Raw genomic sequence first — 26,982 nt, forward strand, 5'->3', positions numbered from 1 at the left:
ACCAAAAAAGAGGTCCACCCAACCGCGGCGGAGTCTTCCTAGTTGGTTCTTCATTTGCCTCTTACTTTGGAAACCCTGTGGGCGGAAGGAGCGCCCTACGTCTTGCAGACCTCTCCGCGAAGGTACGCTGCGGTTCAGTGGAGGCCCCTTTAAGCCGGCAGTGTGTGCGGGAGGGGGGCCGAGGTGGGCGGGCACTCTGACAGTGCGCTCTGGGCCCCGCCCCCGGAGGAGGCGTTCCCCGGCGGCCCAATGCCGCCGCCTGCCCGCCTGGTATTCCTGCTGATTCTGCTCAGACGGTAGGGCCCCCCGGCCTCTCCCTGACTGGGGAGCGTAAGTGTCAAATTGCGGGCGAGGGTCGAGCGTCCTGTGCCCATGCCGGAAGTCCTGGTGGACGGTACAGGGGACTTTTCCTGGCCTATCAGAGAGTCAGGCGGCGAAAGAGCGTAAACAATGCCGGCTGCAGTGAGCTAAAACCTGGGGCATCTGCTCTACTACTGGGTGGTGACAGCGGCCCTAGGGTGCCTGTTTGGAGATGCAGTGGTTGAGTGGTGCCCACGATCTGGCTTTGTCCCAGCCTGGTTCCTACTTGGGGTGAGGAGAGGATTGCTTTTACCAGAGTATAACCCAGTTGAACTGGATGGGTGGAGCTGGATCTAGCGCCCTGGGCGTTAGGTCCTTAGCCTGGGATTTGGAGACCTAGGTAGCTTCGGGATGAGTAAGCAGTAGATTTTCTGCTACCTTGGTACAATTGAGCAGTAACTCTCCAAGTTGACCTAATTCACAGCCGGGTTTAGCTTTTCATCTCCCCAGAGGCCTGTGTTGGTGTCAGGTCTCCCTTTTGGAGACATGGACAGTGATCATCTATTAAGGAGAGGCCAGTTAACCTTCTTTCCTGCTGGTATGAATAACATGATGTGGAAGAGACAGCTCTTTACCCATCCCCCTCTCTGAAGGAATTTGTGGGAGGCCACCATCCCAGGACTAGAACAGCAAGCACACCCAAGTTTGTTGAGATAACTTGCTAGAGAAGCAATTCAGATTTCTGGCCTCCTGATAATGCTCCAGCAAGAGGATAACAATTGTCCTTGTTAATGGGAATTACCTGGAGTCAGTGAGGTTTTTTAAATTAGAGGGAAAGGCTTGTCGTTTTTGTTACTGGTCGCTTAGAGATGAGCTTTTGTCTGGCTTGGCCACATAGTAAAATCTTAAGTTTTCTGTGATAGTTAAATAATTGTTGTGTTTCTTTAATCCAGTTGTCCTTCCTAGACATGGTTTGAGTAAAGATTTCTGAGCATGTGTATGTATTGTGTTTTATAATTATTTTCTTTTTTTGAGTGAGTCTATCATCACACTTCATTCATCATTCAAAGGGGTTGCCTTTTGAGTGGGCAGAAATTTTCCTCAAACTTTCCTCAGACTCATTTTATGCTTCCTTAGCCAGAAGTGAGAGTCCAGGAATGGTAATCAGATCCAGATTTCTTGTATTGTGATAGTGAAGAGCTTTGTAGGTCAAGGGCTTGGGAATTAGCCATAAAATAGTTTCACTGCCGTAGCTTCTTCCCAAGTAGAAAGCTAAAACGGTCTGTTTAGTAGCTATATAGTTATTCTTATAGACTGGCAAGGTACAGGAATTTAAAATAGAAAGACACCACACTTGGACCTTTGGATGGTGGGGAAGAGTGGTGGACTGACAGATATGCGAGACAGCTTCTAGGCCCACCTCTGTAACATTACTCATGACTCAGTCTCTCGGTGCCTTACTTTTAGCTGGTTGATAAATGAGAAAATGCATAGATGGCTGGGGTCTATATGTTATGATAGTATGTAATGCATACTTAATAGGTAATTTGTTATTTAATTGAATACTAAACTGAAAAACCAGACAGTTTGAAATTTATTCTAAGTTCTGCTTTTGTGTATGACCTTGGAAACATTTCTTAACCTCTGGTCTAAAAATAAACAATTACATCTAAACCTTTTTCAAGAATAGTGTGGACTATATGGTATTTGAACTCTTTGAAAGACATTTTAGATACATCAATGATGTGAGATTATAATATTTCTGTAGAACAGATTTATTTTAGCTGGCCTCCTTGCTTTTCCCTCTGTTTTGGGCTAGGGTAAAACCTCCTGGGAACTCTGAATAATTTGAAATTTCTGAATGTTTGTAGTATGGACTAGATTGAATGAACCATACCGAGCATCATGTATAGTTCAAATTAATTTTATTAATGCTTCTCTTTGTTGGCAGTTTTATTCACTCTTAAAGCATCAAACCTTGCTATGTAATGAAAACTTAGTTTCCTATGTGTATGTTTATAAAATTCAGAACCCTTTGTTCATCAATGGTGCCACATTTCCAACCACTTGAAGATTGTATTTCTCAAGTCTAAAACCAAACTCATCATAATCCTCACCTCTTCTCCACTCCCCCAAAACAAAAAACCCAGAACTTCGTTCAGACATATTTTTCTGTCATTGGCACCACTGTTCTCTCAGTTGTCTAGACTGGAGCCTCCTACTAGACTCTTCTTCCTACTCCCACATCCTTAGTTGCTAAGGCTTATTGATTCTACTTTAATGTAATTCCCTTTAGTCTCTCCTGCCCACCCTTTCCGTTCCTACTGCCAAGACCCCTAGTTCTGGCTCCTATTTGTCTTTGTCCTGGAGTATTGCAATAATTTCCTATCAAGACTCTTTACTTTCTCTCGCTTCCAATTCATTCTGCACAGATTTATCTTTCTAAAGTAGAGAGGATCACGTCATTACCCTGCTTCCATTCATCGGCATTGTCTGCTGTTTAACTTAATATTCGTGGTTCTGCATGATCTGACCCTAGTCTACCGTTCTGGTCTTATACTCCAATAAATGGAGCCATTCACTGTTCTCTAAACATGCTCAGCCTACCTTCAAGACTTTGCTTTTCTTGTTTTCTCAGCCTAGAACATCTACTCTTCCCTTTCTGTTTTTTCATCACTGGGTTTAGATGCCATCCTTTCTATGAGATTTTCACTGACTGTCCCTCACTCACTGATGGTTAATCCTGTCTTTGAACTCCCATAACCCTTATTTGTCCCTTGCTTAGGGCACTTTCCACATGGCATATATTTTGTATTATGATTATTTGTTTACACCTCTTACTTGGACTCCTGTGAACTCCTTAGGCATGTCATGGTTTACCCATAGGGAAATTCAATGAATGAATAGGTAAAATTAGAATGGAGTAATTCCTTATTATTAACTAACTTTGTTAGTTTGGTTATTTAAACAGTTTTAATGAGATATATAATTTATATACCATTCATCCATTTAAAGTGTACAATTCAATGGCTTTTAGTATATTCATAGATGTGTGCAGGCATCACCACAGTCAACTTTAGAACGTTTTCGTTACCCCAAAAAGAAATGCCACACCCCTTAACCATCACACTTCTAATATCCCCAAACACCCCAATCCTAGGCGACCCCTTATCTACTTTGTGTCTCTATAGATTTGCCTATTCTGGACGTTTCATATGAATAGAATCATACAGTATGTAGTCCTTTGTGACTGGCTTCTTTCACTTAGCATAATGATTTCAGGGTTCGTCCATGTGGTAGCATGTATCAGTACTTCATTTCTTTTTTTTTATTGTGGTAAAATACGCATAACACATACCATCTTAACCATTTTTAAGTGTGCAATTAAGTGGTATTAAAGACATTCATAATGTGCAACCATCACCACCATCCATCTCCATAATTCTTTTCATCTTGTAAAACTGAAACTTTATACCCATTAGACAGTAACCTCCCATTCCCCCATTCTGTCCATCCACTGGCAACAACCGTTCTGCTTTCTGTCTCTATGGTTTTGATTGCTCTTAAGTACCTCACATAAGTGAAATCACACAGTATTTGTCACTTTGTGGCTGGCTTATTTCACTTAGCATAGTGTCGGGTTTCAGCCAGGTTATAGCATGTGTCAGAATTTCTTTTGTTTTTAAGACTGAATAATATTCCATTGTATGTGTATTCCATGTTTTACTTATCCATTCATTCATCAGTGGACACTTGGGTTTCTTCCACATTTTAGCTATTGTGAATAATGCTGCTGTGAACATAGGTGTACAAATATCTCTTTAAAACTCTGCTTTCAGTTCTTTTGGGCATATACTCAGAAGTGGAATTGCTGGATCATACGGTAATTCTATTTTTAGTTTTTTGAGGAACTGCCATACTATTTTCCACAGCAGTTGTACCATTTTACATTTCCACCAACAGTGTACAAGGGTTCCAATTTCTCCACATCCTTGCCAACACTTGTTGTTTTCTGTTTTTTTGATAGTACCCATCCTAATTGTGTGTGAGGTGGTATCTTATAGTTTGTTTTGATTTGCATTTCCCTAGTGATTAGTAAGGTTGAGCATCTTTTTGTGTGCTTAAAAGCCATTTGTATGTCTTTGGAGAAATGTTAATTTAAGTCCTTTGCCTGTTTTTTTTTTGCTGAGGAAGATTTGCCCTGAGTTAATATCTATTGCCAATCTTCCTCTTTTTTTTTTGCTTGCGGAAGATTAGCCTTGGGCTAACATCTGTGCCAGTCTTCCTCTATTTTATGTGTGGGTCGCTGCCACAGCATGCCTGACAAGTGGTATAGGTCCATCCCCAGGATCCAAACCTGCGAACCCAGACCACTGAAGCAGAGTGTGCCAACTTAACCACTAGGCCATGAGGCCAGCCCCCTGTGCCTATTTTTTAATTGGGTTGCTTGGTGTTTTGTTGTTGAGTTTTAGGAGTTCTTTATAGTACTTCATTTCTTTTTATTACTGAATAATATTCCCTTGTATGGATTTACCACTTTTTTTTATTCTTTTCATCAGTGGATGGACATTTGGGTTGTTTCCACTCTTTGGCTATTATGAATGTTAGTTTGGTTTTAATTTGCTGTGTATATTGAAAACAATACTACATTTTCCTAAAGAGATCATTCAGGCTTTTAACTTGTGTGACTTTTCATGAAATTCAGTTTTATTCTACACACCTTCCATTTTATACTGACTCTGAGGTTCCTCTTCATTGCTTCCTAAATATGTTCTGAATGTTCCCCAGGCTTTTACTTTCCTTTGTGATAATGGTTAGCTAAAATTTGCAGGTAGAGGCAAAGTTTAGCTTTCAAACAAGTGGTCACTTTAATGCCCCATCCCCAAAATGTTCTAGAATTATAGACAGAAATTTAGAACTAATATGAATTATAGAGATCATAGTCTACCACCCTTTCATTTTTCATTAATCTCACAGAAGGATTTTTCTTTTCAACTTTCAATGGAATAAGGGTTGCCGGGGGAAAGTGTTGGACTGCACGGATAACCCCAAATTACAATTAAAATCGTCGTCATTCGTCTCTTATCCAAGAGCAGGTTGACAGTGTTTTAAGGCTTGATTATTAGGCAGCTGCTGCTGAGGGATGATTCTCCCTTACCAACTAACTGTATTTTAAATTTCTCTAAATTACCTAAATCCTTTTAGAGGCAAATAAACTTGTCTTTCACACAGACTCTCATTTGCCCCTTATATTTTTATTGAGTTAGGTAATCACCCGAATAAATCTTATTATTTATAAAGTGTGAATAGTTGTCACTATAGATAATCTAGAAACCATATGTAGGTAAATTTCACCTAACTAGGAATCAAGAAGCCTCTTCTAGACCAGTCTCTCCTACTTAAGTGACCTTTGGCAAGACACTGAACCTCTGTTTCCCCATATGTAAAAAGAAGATAGTGATACTAACTTTATCCTACTTCTTTTTTTTGAGCCTTGTGAGGATAGAGATTAATAAGACAAAAAGCTCTTAATCAAGAGAATCTTATAGTTCAGTAAGAGTTGCATAACTAAGGATAATACAAAAAAAGAAAAAGAAACCAGAATGAGATAATATAACAGTGTGCTTGCATTTACCTTATGAAATACATAGAAGGGATTAAATGTCTTCATCACTAGATTCTCAAATAAGAGAATGATTGTAAAAATACTTGTAAAATATGAAGTGCTATTGAAGTATAAGATTGGTATTAACTGTTGTTATAAGTAGGGACTTTGGGACAATTGTAAACAGCACCCTAAAGTCTTTGAAAGTAAGGAATCTTCATGTACTCATAGAATTTGAAAGGTCATGGGGGCCGGCCCATGGCTTAGCAGTTAAGTGCGCGTGCTCCGCTACTGGCGGCCCGGGTTCAGATCCCGGGCACGCGCTGACGCACCGCCTCTCTGGCCATGCTGAGGCCGCGTCCCACATACAACAACTAGAAGGATGTGCAACTGTGACATACAACTATCTACTGGGGCCTTGGGGAAAAAGAAAAGGAGGAGGAGGATTGGCAATAGATGTTAGCTCAGAGCCGGTCTTCCTCAGCAAAAAAGAGGAGGATTAGCACAAATGTTAGCTCAGGGCTGATCTTCCTCACACACACACACACACACACACACACACACACACACACAGACAAAAATGATTGTAGACAAAGTGATTTTATCCTGGGGTTAAAAGTCAGGGATTCTGTGAACTTGGAAGGAAAAATAATCACATCTTTATTTTCACTAACATTTTAACTGAAATTTTAAGTTTCTTCAGTTAAGAATATAGGCAGTAAACCACAATAATAGTAGAAGAACTCATGCTTTTGTCAGCAGTAGAAATCATTTTCATAATCACATTATGTGATATATCAAAATATTTTTGATCATCATAACTTCAGAATTACAGTAGTTATTAAACCTGCTGCTAGGGCCGGCCCTGTGGCTTAGTGGTTAAGTGGCTAAATTCCGCTACTGGCGGCCCGGGTTCGGATCCCGGGCACGCACCTACACACCGCCTCTCCGGCCATGCTGAGGCTGTGTCCCACATATAGCAACTAGAAGGATGTGCAACTATGACATACAACTATCTACTGGGGCTTTGGGGAAGGAAAAAAAAAAGAAAAAAGGAGGAGGATTGGCAATAGATGTTAGCTCAGAGCCGGTCTTCCTCAGCAAAAAAGAGGAGGATTAGCACAGATGTTAGCTCAGGGCTGATTTCCCTCACACACACACACAAAAAAACCTGCTGCTAGATTTTATTTAATGTGTTAATGAATAAGCCTATATAGTCACATGTAAAAATATTTTAATAACTGTATTTCAACATAATTTAATGTAATCTTAAATATTTTATATTATGCATTAAAAATATTCTGAGGAATATAGACCTCAGAATATAGACAACCCCTGGTGTCTATAGACTTCACCAGGGGTTTATGGCACAAAAAAGAACCCATTTTGTAGACTCTTAAGGCAAAATGGGAGGTAAATGGTACTAATTCCATTTTATGTTTGAAGGAACAAGAGAGAGAGACGTGGTCTTGCCCTCAAGTGTTAACCAGTCCAAATTTAAAAAAAAGCAAAAGCCATAGTTTCAGTTCTTTATTTGGTCAGTGCATGAATAAAAGTAAAGAAGGTAAAGCAGCTGTAGTAAAATTGTAGGAGGTCTGTGTGTTATGTGTAATGTATTTTAGTCTCTTTCAAATATTTATTTATTTTTTTGCTGAGGAAGACTGGCCCTGAGCTAACATCTATTGCCAATCTTCCTCTTTTTTTGCATAAGGAAGATTAGCCCTGAGCTAACATCCGTGCCAGTCTTCCTCTATTTTGTATGTGCATCGCCCCTACAGCATGACTGACCAGTGGTGTTGGTCCACGCCCGGGCTCCAAACCCACGAACCTGGGCTGCTGAAGTGGAGCATGCTGAACTTAACCACTAAGCCACGGGGCCAGGCCCTCTTTCAAATATTTAATTTATGACTTGTATTAATATCATTTTTAAGTAACTATTGTAAGTAAAATGTCTTAACTAAATTCAGTTTTGGGTATTTATGTTTGCTCTTTTAATCCTATAAAATTCCAAAATAAAGTCAACTGTAATTTAGAAATGAAATAAATATTTTCAAATTGGGAATGCCAATGAACACTGATAATGATAGTAAATTGCTAACATTTATTGAGCCTTTGTTAGATGCCAAGTACCTAGTCTAAGAGTTTTACGTGTACTAACTCATTTAATCTATACAAGAACCCACTTTACACACAAGCATGCTGAGGCTTTGCCTAAGTAACTTACCCAAGGTCTCACTTCAAGTTTGAAGATAGAGAATTCTTTCTTTTTTCTTTTTAATTTAAATTTTTTTTAATTTAAATTTTTTAGGTTCGCAGGCAGAAATAGAAGGTAATAAAATTTTTCTCAAATAGCAAAAACTCAAATCTGATAAGACTGTTACTGCTTCTTGGATTATTGTGGGTATTTTTGCTTCCTCAGCAGACTTCAGTTGATCATTTTATATGTGCCAGGCATATATGGTGCACTGAGTGGCTCATCTACCTGTCCTGTAAATGCTGGTTTCATCTGAACTCTATCCTGGGCCCTCTTCTCACTATGTATTCTCCCTCAGTGCTGTCATCCATCTCCTTGGTTTTAATTACATTTATCTACTGATAAGTTTTAAATTTTTGTCTCTAGGCCGGATCTCTCTCTTGCTTAAATCTCCAACTGTTGCTGACATCTATACTTGTATAGCATGCATCTCAAACTTAGCTTGTCCAAAACTTCATCTTCATTTCTCTCTTACACCCCTTCTACATTCATTCAGTGAGGACGTTCTTTGACATTCCTTATAGCTCTAAGATCTGTCTCCTTTTCTCTGTCTCCATTGCCACCACCCGTAGGTCCAGGCTATCATCATCTTTCATTTAGACTACAGCCTTCTTTTTTTTTTATAATTTTATTTATTTATTTTTTCCCCCAAAGCCCCAGTAGATAGCTGCATGTCACAGCTGCACATCCTTCTAGTTGCTGTATGTGGGACGTGGCCTCAGCATGGCCAGAGAAGCGGTGCGTCGGTGTGCGCCCAGGATCCAAACCCTGGCCCCCAGCAGCGGAGCGCGCGCACTTAACCGCTAAACCATGGGGCGGCCCTAGACTACAGCCTTCTAACTGATTTCCTTCCATTGTTGCTGCCTTCCAAGCCATTCTTTACATTGCTTTTACATTTACATTACATAGTCTTTGAAAAGTAATTTTCCTACTTACAGTCCTTCAAGGTCTCCTTTTACCTTTGGAATAAAGTCCAAATTCCTTAACATTGTTTACAAGACCTTCCAGGGCCTGATCTTGACTACTTTCTAGGCTGACTCTGCATCCCTGTACTTTGCTTGTTGCATTTTATACTTTAGCCTTTCTGAAATTTTTTCATTTCCCCAAACCACCATAATAAAAGAAGTTAGAAGAGGTGTATGGCAGTTTCTGAATGCTTATCTCCATTTCTGTACTTATCTCTGAATGATAAGTTTGTGAACTAGTACCAGTCTTGGCACTACACTTTGAGTAGCTTTGAACTATAGTAAACCACATGGGTGAATTTTACAAATGAAATATTGAATGAAACAAGTTATGGAAGACTACAAACAGTATGATAACATTTTTCTAAAGCTCATAAGTGTAATTAATTTTATTGTTTAGGAATATGTGGCTGTGACTGGCATAGAAGTAAGCAAACTTCGGGAACATACTTCTGTGGGAAGAAGGATGGGTGGGGTAGGAAAGAAATGCACAGGTGAAGTAATAAAATGGTAGTGTTCTAATTTTTAGATGGGGGCAAGTCAACTTGTCAATTTTATTGTAATGCTTTATAACTCATATTTTCTTGTATATGTAAAAAAATTCTAAAATTAATTTTAAAATTAAAATGATTATGAGGGAAAATTAGTGGAACAGTCCTTTTTTTGTTAGTATATCAATCCTGGAAGAAGAAAACACAAAGACAGAGCAAGAGTCCCCAGTGTCACATGTATACACAAACACTGTATCCATTATTACAATGGCTGGGGAAGTGTTGGTATGCAGCAAAGCCTTTCCTTTGAATAGAAAGAAGCAAAATCCTAAACACCGATTTTTTAAAACTCAGGCTATAAAGTAGTAGAAGCCATTTCAGAAAGTATAGCACAATGGCATCTAAATTTTATACGAGGCAGTTAGGTTGGATAGCCTTTTTCTTCATGTTTCTAAAAGGAACCAACAACAACAAAAAAACGAGTATTGCAGTGAACTCATAGAATACTGAGAATCTAATGTTATTGTTCACATTCTCTTGGTTGGAAAAGGTTTTAAAAGCTTTCATTGAGTATTTCTCTTTGAAAAACAGTCAGGAAAGATTGCTTTTGCAACTCAAACTTGTTCCAAGAAAGTAACTTTAGACCAACGCAGGCTGCACATTGGAATCACCTGGGAACTTAAAAAAAAATTAAGATGAAATTCACATAACATAAAATTAGCCGTTTTTGTTGTGTTTTGTTTTGTTTTTTTGTGAGGAAGATCAGCCCTGAGCTAACAGCCATGCCAATCTTCCTCTTTTTGCTGAGGAAGACTGGCCCTGGGCTGACATGCATGCCCATCTTCCTCCACTTTATATGGGATGCCGCCACAGCATGGCTTGACAAGTGGTGCTTCAGTGCGCGCCTGGGATCCAAACCGGCGAACCCCGGGCCGCCACAGCGGAGCATGCGCATTTAACCACTTGCGCCACCGGGCCAGCCCCAGATCTGATCATTTTTATTGTATTTGATAAATATATCAGTGTACAATTATTTGAGTTTAAAAAAAAAAAAAAAAAGACTGGTCCTTCACTGTAGAGTTTGAGAAGTACTGCATAGTTCATTCATTTTCATTTCTATATAGTATTGCACTCAGTGAATATACCACTATTTATTCATTCTCTTTTTGATGAACTTATCGAATGTTTCTGTCTTTTGACTTGTATGAACAACAGTGCTATGAATATCCTTCTACAGGTATTCTGGTGCAGTTGACATCAGTTTCTGGCGCGTATACCTAGAAATGGAGTTGCTGGATAGTAGAGCATATGCATCATCAACTTAAGTAACGGAGTACTATTTTCCAAACTGTTGTACTATTTTATCTCCCACCTTTGCTGTATTCGAGTTCCTATAGATTCTCTATTAAGGTTTGACTCCTACTCTAAAACACACTGCTATTGTTTCATAGGGTCCTGGGGATTTTGGAGAGAAGTCTTAGTGAGAGTTCCGCTTACTCTAATAAACTCTTACAATTCAGTCTTTGAGTGTATACATTTCCCTGGGATATTTCCTACATTTTGATAGGAGGGAATAAATTGTAAAGGGAGAGGCAGAGACTTTGCATCTTAGTGTGATCTCACTGCCTACCAGCTTTGTTGTTTTAGGTAAGTTACTTAAACTTTGTGAGCCTAGTGTATAAAGTGGGGAGAATATTTTTCATGTAGTTGTTGTTAGTACAAAGTACAGTACTTGATTCATAGTAGACACCATTAAGGTATATATTCATTAAACAAGTATTTTTTGAAGATGTATTTTATATCAGACCAGGACTGGGGACAGAGAGATAAGCAGGTTCTCTTCTATGTTATTTATAATCTTGAAAAATCGGAAACAATTTAAATGTCCAACGTTAGGGTTGATAATTATGGTACGTTGATAAGATGGAGTGCTATGCAGCCTTTAAATAAACATCATGTTCTCAAATATGGGAAAATGTGACCATATAAGAAAAAAATTACAAGAGGATTATCCCTGTCTTTTTCATATAATTTATATACCGCATGTACATTGAAAAAAATCTGGAAGGATTCAAATGTATACACACTTCGTTGTTCATCCTGGTAACTGGTGGTAAAATTGTGTTTTAATACTTTCCTTCCTATGTATTTTCTGTACTTTCCAGATTTTCTGCATTTAACATACATTACTTTTATAATCAGAAAAAAAGGTGTTATCTAAATGAATAGCATAAAGTTGTTAAAGGAATGTTGACTATAAACCTCACTAACTAAAAAGTGGTTTCAAGTTTATAAAGGAATAGTTTATTTAGGGATTTAGTTTTTTGCTAGGTTATGTTAACATTGACTAGAGGCGTATTTACCAGAATTAGGTAGAGAGCTGGGTAGCGTCAAGATTTTTCCGTATTGATTTTCTGTAAGGTGGTTTAGGTTAACAGTTAAAAGTATGACTTTCTTTAAAACTGTTTTCTTGGGCCGGCCCCATGGCTTAGCGATTGGGTGCACGCGCTCCGCTGCTGGCGGCCCGGGTTCGGATCCCAGGTGCGCACCGAGGTACCGCTTCTCCAGCCATGCTGAGGCGGCGTCCCACATACAGCAACCAGAAGGATGTGCAACTATGACATTCAACTATCTACTGGGGCTTCGGGGGAAAAAAAAAAGGAGGAGGATTGGCAATAGATGTTAGCTCAGAGCCAGTCTTCCTCAGCAAAAAGAGGAGGATTAGTATGGATGTTAGCTCAGGGCTGATCTTCCTCACCAAAAAAAAAAAAACAAAACTCTTTTCCTGCCCTTTTAAAAGGGCAAGTAGCTCAGCTCTTCAGTTTTTATTCTAACTTTGTCATATATCTAAAAAATTCCCATTTGGGAAAATATATAAGTATCTCTCTTTTTTTTAAACAAGTATCTGTCCCTTCTAGATTCATTTAGATTTTTTGATTGACTTTTTTCTTTTACTTTTTAAATGTTCTATTAATGGAATTAAATGGGCATTTGACCAAAGAATTGTTGGTACATGCATGGTGAAATAATAATCTCAGATAAGTTATTTTGTCTCAAGAGACTGCTTGATTGCTAGAGTTAATAGTATCAATTTTTATCTGACCACAAATTATTATTAATTCTAAGGAGAAACTGGAAGCACAATGGGAGATGACAGTGAGTGGATGAAACTGCCAGTTGATCAGAAATGTGAACACAAGGTAAGACTTTTCTGGAACTCAAACCGCAGTGTCATTGGCTTGTTTTATCAGCGTATATACTATATGGGTTAGTATAAAGCTGCCTAATGATTACACAATACAACTGAAAAACAACATACTTGGGAGATTGGGCAGTTTCAGCAAGATGATTTCTCATGTTTGTATTGTTACCTGTTTAATGCCATATTACAAAGAAGGAATTACTAATACTTGGATGCAAAGTGAGATACATTTTTAGTAGCCTGTAATGAATTCTAGATGGCCTTGGTAGAATATCATAAATATTAAAAGTTTATTAGCTAATCTTTTTTGAAAACGATCTGAATTTCTTAAACTCTTTTCTTGTTTCTAATCATGGGGTCCTTGGTTCAAATTGCCTGGTATAGGGTAGTCATTTTTAGCCCCCTACCCCCAAATTAATAATAATATCATTAAATTTTGTTTTTCAAAATACTACTTTTCTTTTAGCTATGGAAAGCAAGGTTAAGTGGGTATGAAGAAGCCCTGAAGATCTTCCAGAAAATAAAGGATGAAAAGAGCCCAGAATGGTCCAAATATTTAGGCTTGATCAAAAAATTTGTGACTGATTCCAATGCTGTGGTTCAATTGAAAGGATTAGAAGCTGCACTTGTTTATGTCGAAAATGCCCATGTAGCAGGAAAGTAAGTGGTTTCTTTCCAACTATTCTGGTACAAACCCTGTCTGGTACTACAGGGATTAATTTATGTGTGTTGATGGATCACTGTCCTTAGGTATTAGCACTTTTAGAAGATACTATTTTCTTACTTTCATAGCTCCTTCATACTTGTTTTTCATTCAGTGTTTATCTGCTCTCTGAAGTCTAAATGGTATATGAGATCTCTAAAGAGGAGCAAATTAGAAATCAAATCTTGAGTTTTTACTTTAATGTTTGATGAGCAAGTGATTTTCCTTTTGAACCTTTTGTATGGGAATTACTCTAAACTAAGAGGGAAAATCTTTAGTAACTTTCAGAAGAAACTGAGGTTGTTAGCAAAGGAATTACCAGAATTTCACTGAAAACATTTGGGCATTACAAAAATCTTTTTCTACAAGGGTTCCCAGGTAGGTGATCTTAGAAACACATCTTTCTCCCTGTGGTCATTAGGCATTTTTATCTCTTACTATGAGAGGTAATGCTAACTAAACAATCTCTGTGACTCTTGCCCTGTTTGACTTGAGCTGTAGATGATAGAGGTTTCTAATCAACCCACTGTCCCGTACTTCATAATCCTGATTTTTCAAACACTACTCTTTATGTCATTGAAAGGAGCCTTCCATAGGGAAAAAAAAAGGGGGGGGGGGCTTGACTTAATTGCACAAGAAATACATACTTGACTTACTTCAAAGATTATACCGATAACGACGATCATTAATTTGACAGTTTGTTAACCAGCATCACCAAATTGCCCTTGCCATTAATGAGACCGTTGCTTTTTTATTTCATTTTTCCTCTGATACTAGAAACTTTTTTGACAAATGCTGCATGTAATCCAACCCACTCACTTCCTCTAATTTCCAGTAGACAGGTTTTACTTAATTTAGAAGAGACTCAAGCAATAAAGTTAATGTCAAGTCTTTCCAAGGAGTCAGGAGCAGCCTTTTTTTATTAAAGGTATATATCTATTCCCTCTGTGAAGAAATTCTCTTGTCCTAAGAAGTGTTTAAAAATGACTTTTTAAAAAAATTTCAAAAAAGCAAGAACTCTGTAGTCCTATTTTGGTAAAATATATCTGTCTGTCTGTCTGTCTGTCTGTCTATCTATATACATATAGAAAGACTGGAAGGATGGATACCAAAAAGTTAAAAGTAATTTTCTTTGGGTAGTGGGATTTCAAGGGATTTTTGCTTTCTTGTTTGAATTTTCTATATTTATAAACAGAAACTGTGGTTCTGTGTCATTGTCTGATGTGACATGTCTTAAGCGTTCATGGTTTGCATGAGGTTTTTTTTGATGTTCTTGTAAATGAGTCTCTAATTTTTAAATTTATTTCTGGGGCTGGCCCAGTGGCATTGTGGTTAAGTTCGTGCACTCCACTTCGGTGGCCCAGGGTTCATAGTTTGGATCCCAGGCGCAGACCTACGCACCGCTCATCAAGTCATGCTGTGGTGGCATCCCATATACAAAAAAAGTGGAGGAAGATGGGCACAGATGTTAGCTCAGGGCTAATCTTCCTCAGCAAAAAGAGGAAAATTGGCAGCGGATGTTAGCTCAGGGCTGATCTTCCTCACTAAAAAAAAAAAAAAATTATTTCTAAGCATTTTAAAAAGTGTTTGTTCCCCCCTTTCCGTGACTTTTTTCCAGCTCTTTCTACTAAAATGTGTTTTTGTGTGTGGGGTTGTTGTTTATAATCTATATTACAGAACCACGGGAGAAGTTGTGTCAGGTGTCGTAAGTAAAGTGTTCAACCAACCGAAAGCCAAAGCCAAGGAGCTAGGCATTGAGATTTGTCTAATGTACATAGAGATTGAGAAAGGAGAGGCTGTGCAAGAAGAACTCCTAAAAGGCCTGGACAATAAGAACCCCAAGATCATAGTGGCCTGTATAGAAACACTGAGGAAAGCCTTAAGGTAAGACTTTTTCTTTTTGCTTTAGTTCTGTTAACTAGAATTTCTCAATTGAGTTTGAGTTCTTGGTTTAAATAGAAATGAAAACTGTTGGACATAACTTGGCATGCCACACCAACCAGGAAAGTGACCTGGAAAAACTAAAGTCATTCCTCAAATGTGGCACTTTGTATTCAGTAATTTTATCCTTCAATGTGTTGCATAGTTACATCATCTAAATCCCTTCCTAATGAAGATGAGCAGAGGATGTTTCTGACCTGTTCTCAGATTATGAATTGGCCTTTTCATGGAAAAGCACCCTTTAGGGTATTTAAGCAGCTCTTTTTCTCTTGTTATCCTCAAGCATAAATTTATGACTTGAAGTGTTGGCTAAAAACATGGTTTGTTGGCTAAAGCAAATCTTTGTTTAGGTGCCTTTTTAGTAAAGTAGAAGCAAATGCTATATGCCTTTAAACAGAAGCACAGCAACAGCAAAAAGAAAATAACTCTTACTATTATGTAATAAGTTATTTTCAACCCTGGAATTTCTCGTTGTTTGGCAGTGAAGTTTTTCATGAATGGGATCTCTTTCAGGAACAAGTGGCTGTAATTTGCTATGGAAGTCTGAATTAGACAAACCACTAGTTTGTTCTGATTTGGCAGTCCTTCTAATCTGATATCCTGTCCCCAATATATCCACATGAGATACTTTAGAAAGCAGCTCTAGTGAAATCCTGAATGTGTGACCTATGGAAGTGAAGATCTTCCCAACTCAGCTCTCTTGTGATTTTCTGTATCACCTACTTCTTGGAGAAAATTCTTCCTTTGGTGTTTATCTTATGTGAAAGTATCAAAATTTTTAAATTTTGTTAAACTATCCTCAATTAAGTCTTAAACTTTTACATTGTCTTTCACTTGGTTCATAATGTTCTTTTGTAAAATTTGACTTTCACTTAGATTCTGTGTAATAAATTTTTCCTCGTTTCTAGTCTATTACAGTATAGTAGGCATGTGTTTTTATGAGTAGTAAATAGTATGCTCCTTCTAGCATCTTAGAAATTTAGTGAATTGACTTGATTATCAAGACTCTGCTTGTCTCAGTAGATCTGTCCTTAGTGTTGGATCTCTTAGTAAAAATATATATTATAATCTTCTACTTTGAAATTAGAAGTTTCTAATCTAGAATGCTGTAAACTCTGGTTATTTCATTTTTAGGCTGACTGGGAGAATAAGGGTAGAAAAAGAACAAGTTAGGGATATCTTCTTATGTCTTATACATGTTTTTTAGTCCCATCCTTGTGTGGTTCTTTATTTGTCCTAAAGCATCTCAGAATGTATAGTGGAACTAAATAGCTCTCTGGGACCTTCAAGAACTTTGGGCCGAAGTGTTCAATCCTAGGTTCCAGAGCTTCCTCAAGCTATCTATATTAGTGATAGCTTCAGGAGACCAAAAATATTCTGTGGCCCCTAAAACGGGCTTCTAAAATCCTTTTTTTTCTATAGTAATTTGCTTAGTATCAGAATTAGGTTTTGTTTTGTTAGGTGTCTATTTTCCCTGTGGACCTGTTTCATCTGTTTTTTTTGATATCTTTCAAAAGTAGGCCAAGATAGAGAAACAAAAAAAAATCAGATGAAACCAGTAGTAATATAAAGGAAGATGAAGAGATCCCAAATATTAGGTTCTTCAAGCACCATGATGAATATCCTTAAACGGAATGGGTTATCATCCCCATAAGTTCTTATTTTTCCTTTGGTCTTGGGTCGACTGAACCGAGTTAAAATGTTCTTTTCTATTAAAATAAAAGGGATTTTAAAGGAAATCTTGGAGATCATCTAGGTTATTTTCATGTTGTAATATCTATATTTAAACTATATTATATTATTAAAAATATAGTAAACTATATTTACACAACCAGGTGTCGGGTGTTAAATATCGCTTTCTAGGGAGAGTATTTTCACAGTCTCCTCCTTTACCTGTGGGAACATGTCAGTAGCTATTACTGAAAAATCTTATTGCATTTGTGCACATGAGAGAAATTTGTATACTTCAGATAATAGATAAATAGTATATATCGGTCCTGCTCCAGAATGTCTGTGTTTTTTCATAGCTAAATCTCTCTTGCTTCAGAATTTGTTATTCAGAAATGTTAGCAGTGAATCAGAAGGCTAAATTTGGCCAGTTGGGAACTTAAAAATACAATGTGCTACCTTTTTAAAAGAAGCCAGAATGCACCTGTTTTCCCCATGGAAAACTGAAGCAAAGAGAGATTTAAGTTGCCTGGAGTTACAGGCTGATAGCTTTGAAGTCAGGAATGAAACACACACTGCCAGGATTAGTGATCTGTTGAGTTGAGTGAACTACCTTAATTATAAGAACTATTAAAGTTTATTGAAAGTAGATTTCACTTATCTAAATATTTATAAACTGATTTGTTTATACTTTTAAGCTTTTATGTGTATATACATATATATTTAAGATATTACAAAAGTATTGGTCCTTTATAGATTTGAATTATTTCTAGTCTGGTTAGCTTTAAGATGGTAATATTATTTTGGACCCTAGACATTAAATAATATTCTTGGAAGAATGACATCTGAACATAGATGTGGTTATGAGTTCTTTTTTTTTTGCTCCCTTAAAAAAAGTTAACCTATATAACTCTATTAATATATGGGTATGGAACTATGTTTGAGTGAATGAAAGCTAACACTTTACCCAAGCATATTGCATGTTGACAGTTTTTTTTCCAATTTTTTACTTCTAGTGAATTTGGTTCCAAAATCATCTTGCTTAAGCCAATTATCAAAGTGTTGCCAAAACTCTTTGAGTCTCGAGAGAAGGCTGTTCGAGATGAAGCCAAACTAATTGCTGTGGAGATTTACAGATGGATTCGGGATGCTCTGAGACCCCCATTACAAAATATAAACTCTGTCCAGGTGAGGAACAAAGTTTTTGGTTGTCCTTGTGTAATATGAAGATATTTCCTTCCTGTTGTTGTTAATATTCTGTCCTACAAATAGTTATTTTTCATTGTTAATTTTGAAATCAGTTGATTTTTCTGAGCATAGCTGTCTCTGCTGTTACTTTGTCCTCTCACATTAAATACCATGCATTCAGTGCCTCCAGTATGTTAGTGTTGAATCTGTAGCAGTTTAAGAGATTCCTTTATAGTGCAGTTGGGTGGCAGGACTTAATATCTGTTTGGACAAAATGCATTTTATCTGGGTTTTTTTAGTACAATTGATTTTGGAGACTTTATCTGATATAAATATATCTGAATTCATGAACTAATGAGAGTGTCCTAAAAAGTGGATTTTATTCTTTTTTCTAAGTGCTTAGTCATACATCTTCAGTGTATGACTTCAGTAAATATGTCAGTTTGACTTATGCTACAAAATGTATACAATTTAAATTTATCTTTTCTTGTTTGCCCTGTTAGAGCCACATAAATAAGAAATTGGGTTCTGATATATTAGTAAATATAAATGTGAAGTTATGTTCTCTAATGGCAGAGATGTAGATATGTGTTTAAAATATTTTATGATATTTGCAGTTAAAAGAACTAGAAGAAGAATGGGTCAAACTGCCAACAGGTGCTCCTAAACCAAGTCGATTTCTGCGTTCCCAGCAAGAACTAGAAGCTAAATTGGAACAGCAACAGTCTGCTGGTGGAGATGCTGAGGGAGGTAAGCCGATTTTAAATACTGGTTTCTGTAAAAATTAGCAAGAATGGGCCATACCACCAGAACCTATATTCACTAGGCGTATTTTGTAGGACTGCCTTTTAATGAAATGTAAGTTGTTTATAGCATTAATAACTCTGATCCCTTCTGTATCAAGGTTTCATCAGGAGTGTGACAGGACTGGTAACTGTTTGATAAATAATTAAGGTTTGTTTTGTTTTACTCCTGGAAGGTGGTGATGATGGTGATGAGGTACCACAGATAGATGCTTATGAGCTTTTGGAAGCGGTAGAAATTCTTTCTAAACTTCCCAAAGACTTTTATGACAAAATTGTAAGTAATGGTGAACTTTTTTCATTTATTTCATTTTAAATGATTGAGTATAATTAGAGAATGCTCTGCTGAGTTCTTTCCTGGTGCATCCCTTTCCACCTCGAATCTTCCCTCATAGAGTGAGTCAGTTGCTTCTTCTTTGTTCTCATACTACTTTGTATTTGTGCCTACTATAGCACTTTATTGTACGTCTTGCCAAAAACCGGGACATTGTTCTTGACTCCTCCCTTTTTCTTGTCTTTCTGGTTTTACCTTTAAATATCTCTCAAATTCATCCCCTTTTCTCCATCCCACTGCCTCTGCTTTACCCCAGGGTTTCTCAACCTTTGCATTGTTGACCTTTTTTGCCAGATAAGTCTTTGTTTTAGGGGGCTGTCCTGTGCATTGTAGGATGTTTAGCAGCATCTCTGGCCTTTATCCACCAGATATCAGTAATAGCATTCCAAGTCATGACAATCAAAAATACCTCCAGATTTTGCCAAGTGTACCCCAAGAGACAGAATTATCCCCAGTTGAGAAACAACCACTACCATCATCTCTTCCCTTACATGCTGCAGTAGTCTTCTTATAAGACTCCTTGTCTCTGCTCTTGCCTCCTTCCTATCATATTTCACAGTGTAATTAGAGGTGTCATTTTTGAAAATGCAAATCTTCCCATATCATTGCCCATTAAAACCCTTCAGTGGCTTCCACGGGTTTTAAGATGATGTCTCAGGGCCGGCCCCGTGGCTTAGCGGTTAAGTGCGCGCGCTCTGCTACTGGCGGCCCGGGTTCAGATCCCGGGCGCGCACCAACGCACCGCTTCTCCGGCCATGCTGAGGCCGTGTCCCACATACAGCAACTAGAAGGATGTGCAACTATGATATACAACTATCTGCTGTGGCTTTGGTGGAAAAAAGGAGGAGGATTGGCAATGGATGTTAGCTCAGAGCCGGTCTTCCTCAGCAAAAAGAGGAGGATTAGCATGGATGTTAGCTCAGGGCTGATCTTCCTCACAAAAAAAAAAAAAAAAGATGATGTCTGAAATCATCCTGTGGTCATTGAGGCTGTCTATGGCACTTTTGGGGCCCCTTCTTACTTTCTGGCTGCATCTCTAATTGCTCTCACTCTCCAGGCTCCGTTCATACTGAACTTCTCCCAGAATGAAATATGCCAGTTTTTTTTTCCTCCCCTAAACTCTGGGCTTTAACATATACTGTTCTTTCTGCCTATGACGTGCTTCTCCCCCATTCACTTCATAATACCTCTTCATCTTCTAGATCTCACGTTTAGCATCACTTTTTAGGGGAGATCCTACCTGACAGCGTAAACTGGCTTAAGTCCTCTTGTTATATTACCAGAGCAGCTTGTACTGCTTCTTTCATAGTGGTCATGACCTGGTAGTTATGTATTGAAGATCTTCCTAGCTCTGCTATCAGCTCCTTGAGTATCCTATTAACTTCTGATTAACAAATAAATATGTGATAAATTGAACTGTAATCTTCTCCAGGGTGATGGGTTTGTCATCTTCTTTATATTTCCAGTTCTTTCAAATTGTGGATATTCAAATTATTGAATGAATGATTGATCTCTAGTGAAGTATATTCTACTTTATGGCCATGAAACAAAAGGATTAGCGTTGTACCCCACTCTGGAAAGCTTATCTCCAATATTAGAACAGTTTTGGTGGTTGGTTATGTGATTGTTTTTTTCTTGTCTTTTTAATGTCAGTATGGAAATTCCTTTCTCCTGTAGTTGTGCCACAGTGAGATATGCTAGAAACGCTTTCTATCAATGTTTTCTGTTATACTTGCTTACTAACATTTGCCTAGAAAATGAGAAGGAAAAGTCTATGGCATCTGATTGGTTTACTTATTATAGAACTTTAGAGTTATGAAATGTGAAATACTTTTTATATATGAACAAAATTTTATATATATGAACAAAACATTCTGATTGGTTGCACAGTTTTGCAATTTTGCTGTTTAATGAACTTTAGAAAAAGTTTCTAGAAACAAAAAATAATTATGTATTGAATTAGTAGTGTGCAAGAAGTAGACTTATTTTGCTCTCTTATTTTCTGTTCTACAAGTGACTCATATTGTGTCTTGCAGGAGGCAAAAAAATGGCAGGAGAGAAAGGAAGCCCTGGAGGCTGTAGAAGTACTAGTGAAAAACCCCAAACTGGAAGCTGGCGATTATGTGGATTTAGTAAAAGCATTAAAGAAAGTAAGTGTAAGGAGTTTCAACATTCGTGTCCCAGCAACAGACTAGGCCTTTGAGTTTCTCTTCATCAGTCATCCTTTTTTATCATAACTACATTGCCGTTTAAGGAACACTATTGATGGTTTTTTAATTATAAGCATACGTTCTTTTTTTTTTGTTTTTTTTTAAGGTTTTATTTCTTTATTTTTTTCCCCCCAAAGCCCCAGTAGATAGTTGTATGTCATAGCTGCACATCCTTCTAGTTGCTGTATGTGGGACGTGGCCTCAGCATGGCCGGAGAAGCAGTGCCTCGGTGCGCGCCCGGGATCCGAACCCGGGCCGCCAGCAGCAGAGCGCGCGCACTTAACCGCTAAGCCACGAGGCCGGCTCTAAGCATACATTCTTAAAGGGGATTGTTTAAAATGACTGTCCTATGTTAGTTTGGAGGGATTGGTTTTCAATCTTTCTTTATTATCATTTTGACTTTAAATATGCTATTTGATAGCATGTATTTGGTAGCATGTTGCTGATCTAGAACCAAATAGTCCACTTTTATAATTCTGTAGAATGAACTATTTAAATTGGCTCTGTTTAAGGGGCAAATATTAAATATGAAAGATGTTTTTTCGTTAGATGGCAGGTGATGCCACACTGTATTGTATCAGCATGTAAAGCAAAGGATGTAGGGATATGTGGTCAATTATAAAGCAAGCAAGTACTAAATAAGAAAGAAATATTTTTAGAAAACACTCCTTTGGTATCACTTAGGTCCAACCAAGTTGAATGCTGGGGTGGTTATTTTTGTATGTAATGGCTTTTCGTAAAATCTGAAAGTATAGATCAAACACTGTGGATATAGTTATAGAGCTTAAGAACAAACTGAAGACATCTTCTTGAATACTGCAAGGTTGAAAACTTTGTTTTGCTTCTCAGCCTGAAATTACATAGGATTAGAATGTTGTGGGGAGAAGGTTAATCTTTATTTATATACGCATATAAATGCAGTAATTCTCATTTTTCTTGGTAGTTATATTCTATAAAGTCACCACAAACACTGAGTTAGCAAATATTGAACCATTGCTCCTAAGGGACATATGGGGTTAGGGTCCTGCGACCCTCTGGTCACAACGTATTCATCAACCAGTCAGTACATAACCTTGCTTTATTCTCTTTGAAGACATCTTATTTAATATATATTATTGATTCATTAACATTGAACTCATGGCTAACAGCACTTAAACTTGTGCCTGAACAAAGCTTTATCTAACGCATGTAATTTCTATGTAACACACATCACAGCCTTTTTGCACTTAGGAATGCTAGACAGTGCTTCAGCACTACACTTGGGGGCTGTTTTAAACAGTGAAAGCACCAACAAAAAGCACAAAAGTACAAAAAAATGTGACACTAAGACTATGAAAAAGTTGCTTGTTTACATTGTGAGAGCTGGAAGAAGGCAAATTTGTTCGGTCTCAGCGGGGAATGTGCACATCAGGCAACTTAGATTTTTCACAGCTCTGTGCTTGTCTGTGAATGACCAGGAAAGTGCTGCAAGTATTGATTTGGGGATTATAAATAAATTTTAACAAGTAGGTGAATTCGCAAATACGAAATCCGTGAGTAATGAGGATGGACTGTGTTTTCTCACAGTCAGCCATCCTAAGCTTTCCTCCAAGTGGGATTTGGAGGCAGGGATATGATTTGTCAAAATCTTGTTTAGTTATTAATCTTCATCTTGAAGCCACAGACCCAGGCAAGATTAATTAAAAGGGAATTTCCCTGAGGGAAGAGGTTTCACCAACAGGAGCCTGGGAGGAAAGAGGAAGAGTAGAAGGCACTAAGAGAGGGGAGGTGGCTTAGCGGTTAAGTGCGCGCGCTCCGCTACTGGCGGCCCGGGTTCGGATCCCGGGTGTGCACCAATACAGTGCTTGTCTGGCCATGCTGAGGCAATGTCCCACATACAGCAACTAGAAGGATGTGCAACTATGACATACAACTATCTACTGGGGCTTTGGGGAGAAAAAGGGGGGGAAAAAAAAAGGAGGAGGGTTGGCAATAGATGTTAGCTCAGGTCTGGTCTTCCTCAGCAAAAAAAAAAAAAAAAAAGGATTGGCATGGATGTTAGCTCAGGGCTGATCTTCCTCACACACACAAAAAAAAAAGAGAGAGAGGAGGTGAGATTCTAGTGGCCTTCAGAAGTTTAGCTTCTCTGTAAATTCTAGCATATAATTTTTTTCAGGAATCTTATTGCTCTGTGACTGAATCCTCAATGCCTCAAATCAAACCTTTTATTTTTCCTTATCTAATGATAAAGAATATTAATTGATGTTCTCTTCATGCATTTTCTTAGGATATTAGCTTTTCAAATGAAAACTGTTCTGTGATTTCCATTGGCATTTTGAATATAAATGTAATCTCTCGCTGTATTCTATGATAGAGAGGATGATGGATTTTATATTTGGGTAGACATAGACAATAGATATCAGTGAGATCTAGGGTAGCAGGAGAAACTTCTTTCCCTCTTCACGTGGTGGAGTGGGAGCAATCAATTAAAGGCTACAAACAAGTAAAAAGAAACTTTGTTTTATGGCTAAAATATTTAAAACAATGAAAAGTTAACCTCAGTTGTATAAATTAACATGACATTTAAAAACTTTTTATGTGATTTTACTTACATGTAAACACAAATAAACAAACTTCATTATGTATGTTACAGTAGTCCCCCACTTAACCAGAGTGGATACATTCCAAGGTCCCCCAGTGGATGCTTGAATCCGTGGATAGTACTGAACTTTATATGTACTGTTTTTTTCTATACATACATACCTATGATTTAATTTAAGTTTAATTTATAAGTTAGGCACAGTAAGAGATTAACAACAATAACTAATAATAAAATAGAACAATTATAACAATATACTATAATAAAAGTTATGTGGATGTGGTCTGTCTTTCATTTTCCATTTAATATTTTCAGACCTTGGTTGACTGTGGGTAACTGACATCACAGAAAGCAAAACCACGGATAAGGGTGGGGACTACTGTATGTTGACTTAACAGAGACATATCAAAAATGGGGAAATGGTAAAATGGAAGAGAATGAGATTGAAGGATAGGGTACAGACCGATCCTTCTTCCCTCCATAGTCTCTCCTCTCTATTGTCTGTATCCAGTAATCACACTAATATCCCATTTTCTTTTTTTTAATGCAAGTAGTAAAGAACTATTTGTTTTGAAATTCCTTATGGTATTCCTGAAATTATTTCTTAAACTGTCTTCTTTTGAGTTGTCACCTGACTTAGCATCTTTTCTGGGCTTTCCTCTTCTCACAGGTTATATAGTTCTTTCATTTATAAGATGGCTTCTCCCCTCCCCCTCCCTCTTACCCCCCGGATAGCTTCCATGACTTTGCCAATTACCTGTGGATGTTGGTTGATATATATATATTTTTAATCTTTAGATTAAAATTTGAGTTTTCAAGATGTTTTATCATTTAATCTCTAGACTTTCTATGTGATATTAACCTTTTTTCACTTGGTCTTTCTACATTTCTCCACTTAATTATTGCTTGTATTCATTGTAGTTTTCTAAACACAATAATCATGTTGGGTTTCATTGATTTCTCTCTCTGTTAACAGTGTTTTTGTTTTGATTTCTATTAACTAGTAGCTTACATTAGTAAAGATAAATACTAATTGATAATTACTTAAAATCACATAGTAGGCCTAGATTTATGGGAGAAGTGACAGAATTTTTAATTATAGAATATTTCCCATTGTTTAGATTAAATTAACAATGAGCTAAAACTTCCTTTGCCCAGTCTAGAACATAGTCGCTGAGTTTTTCTCAACTCTGGAATGGAGTCCCTGCACATACACCATTTTACTTAAGAAGAAACACTTCACCTTCCCCACTCCATTTCCCAGTTGAGAACAACTTGTTTAGTCAAACTGGAATGTGTGACAATGAGTATTGATAGGCAGATAGTGTACCAAGTGCCTGGTCCATCACTCACCTGTAAGTTCATTCAGTCCTTTACCTGCTGGAACTATAATAGGTTCACAAGATCCTGTTCAAAACTTTATATTAGGAACCTCAGTGTCTCGGGTTCAGTTCCCACTGGTTACTGCTCTAATGGTGGGTAGGGAGAGGTATTCTCCTAAGAATGGGATTGAATAATGGCCTTTAATTGAGGAAACATAACAAGATCATCTTTTGAGCTATATTGAAATACTGATGTCCAAATCCCATCCAGATTTCTTGAACTAGGATTTCTTGGAATGGGGTCTGGCATGTTTTTGATGACCATCCCTAGAATATATATTTAGATGCTAAATATAAACTCTAGCATCTAAATAATACCTGAGAGGTATTTTGTCAAGGAAAAATAATCGGAACATTTACAGATGTGAATAGTGTTCAGTACGGAACTGAATGGAATTTTTTCTCTGTAGATTTATAGTAATTAGAGATTCAACAAAATGTTTATAAGTTAGATGTTTATAAGTTATAATGTTTATAAGTTAACTTGTAACTTATAAATGTTTATAAGTTATAAATAACTTACAACTTATAACTTATAAATGTTTATAAGTTAAAATGTTATTAGGACCCTGATCTCTTCTTCTCATGAGGAAAGTGTATTTGCCATAACATGAGTTTAGGGGGAGAATATGCTTTAGTAAAGAGAGCAAAGGCCTTGGAGTCAAAACAGACCTCGGTTTGAGTCACGCACTACCTTTGGCCAGCTCTGTAACCTTGAGCAAGTTAATCTCTATTTAATTTCTGAGATATGCAAAATTGAGATAATAATAGTACCTACTTGATAGGGTTTGGGTGAAAATTAAATGAAATAAGGATTATAAAGCACCTATAAAATTATGACATCTAATTTATTTTTAATAAATGTTAGTTTCATCTCTTAATTTTTACTCCTGAGCACTTGGGGAGTGCATGTAGGTGCCAACCAGAACTTCTTTGCATGCTGTGCGTTATGAGTTGTTTCCGAGGGAATCTGGGATGAAGTGTTCTGCTTATGGAATACCAGATCTCAGAGACTAGATAAAATCCAAAGTAGAATGAAAACATTGCTTCTATCTGGGAGAAGAGTGAAAAAACAAGGGGTTGGGGCACTTAAAAGTAAAGCAGTTTTTTAACACCAGCTGACTTGGGCAGTATACCACAATGAAGGAACCCAGGCATAGTCACTGTCGTGCTAAATTGACACAGATGCATCTATTACCTGTGAGTTTTGATGAGTGCTGGGCCTTGTGGGGTGTAGTATGGGAGGCTGGTAGTATAAATAGTGCTGGAGGAGACTCTGCTAGGAGACTCGAAGTGCAAGCTTGATGATCATTAGGTAACTACATTGGCAGCTGCAAGGGCAGAAGCTCCCTCGGAGG

General features: G+C 37.5%; 1 protein-coding gene across 2 annotated transcripts in view; it reads left to right on the plus strand.

Annotated features, from left to right (window-relative positions):
- Nucleotides 1-26,982, plus strand: part of CKAP5 (cytoskeleton associated protein 5) — a 97,872-nt gene that overhangs the window by 18,340 nt on the left and 52,550 nt on the right. For both annotated transcript variants that reach the window (XM_058527017.1, XM_058527016.1), the window contains exons 2-8: nt 12,742-12,815; nt 13,284-13,477; nt 15,198-15,404; nt 18,146-18,317; nt 18,935-19,067; nt 19,297-19,397; nt 21,491-21,604. In XM_058527017.1, the coding sequence (XP_058383000.1) occupies nt 12,759-12,815; nt 13,284-13,477; nt 15,198-15,404; nt 18,146-18,317; nt 18,935-19,067; nt 19,297-19,397; nt 21,491-21,604 (978 nt within the window). In that variant the 5' untranslated portion in view covers nt 12,742-12,758. The remainder of the gene's footprint in view (nt 1-12,741; nt 12,816-13,283; nt 13,478-15,197; nt 15,405-18,145; nt 18,318-18,934; nt 19,068-19,296; nt 19,398-21,490; nt 21,605-26,982) is intronic.

The sequence above is a fragment of the Diceros bicornis genome, chromosome 31 (assembly GCF_020826845.1).
Source record: "Diceros bicornis minor isolate mBicDic1 chromosome 31, mDicBic1.mat.cur, whole genome shotgun sequence".
In the NCBI taxonomy this organism is placed as follows: domain Eukaryota; kingdom Metazoa; phylum Chordata; class Mammalia; order Perissodactyla; family Rhinocerotidae; genus Diceros; species Diceros bicornis.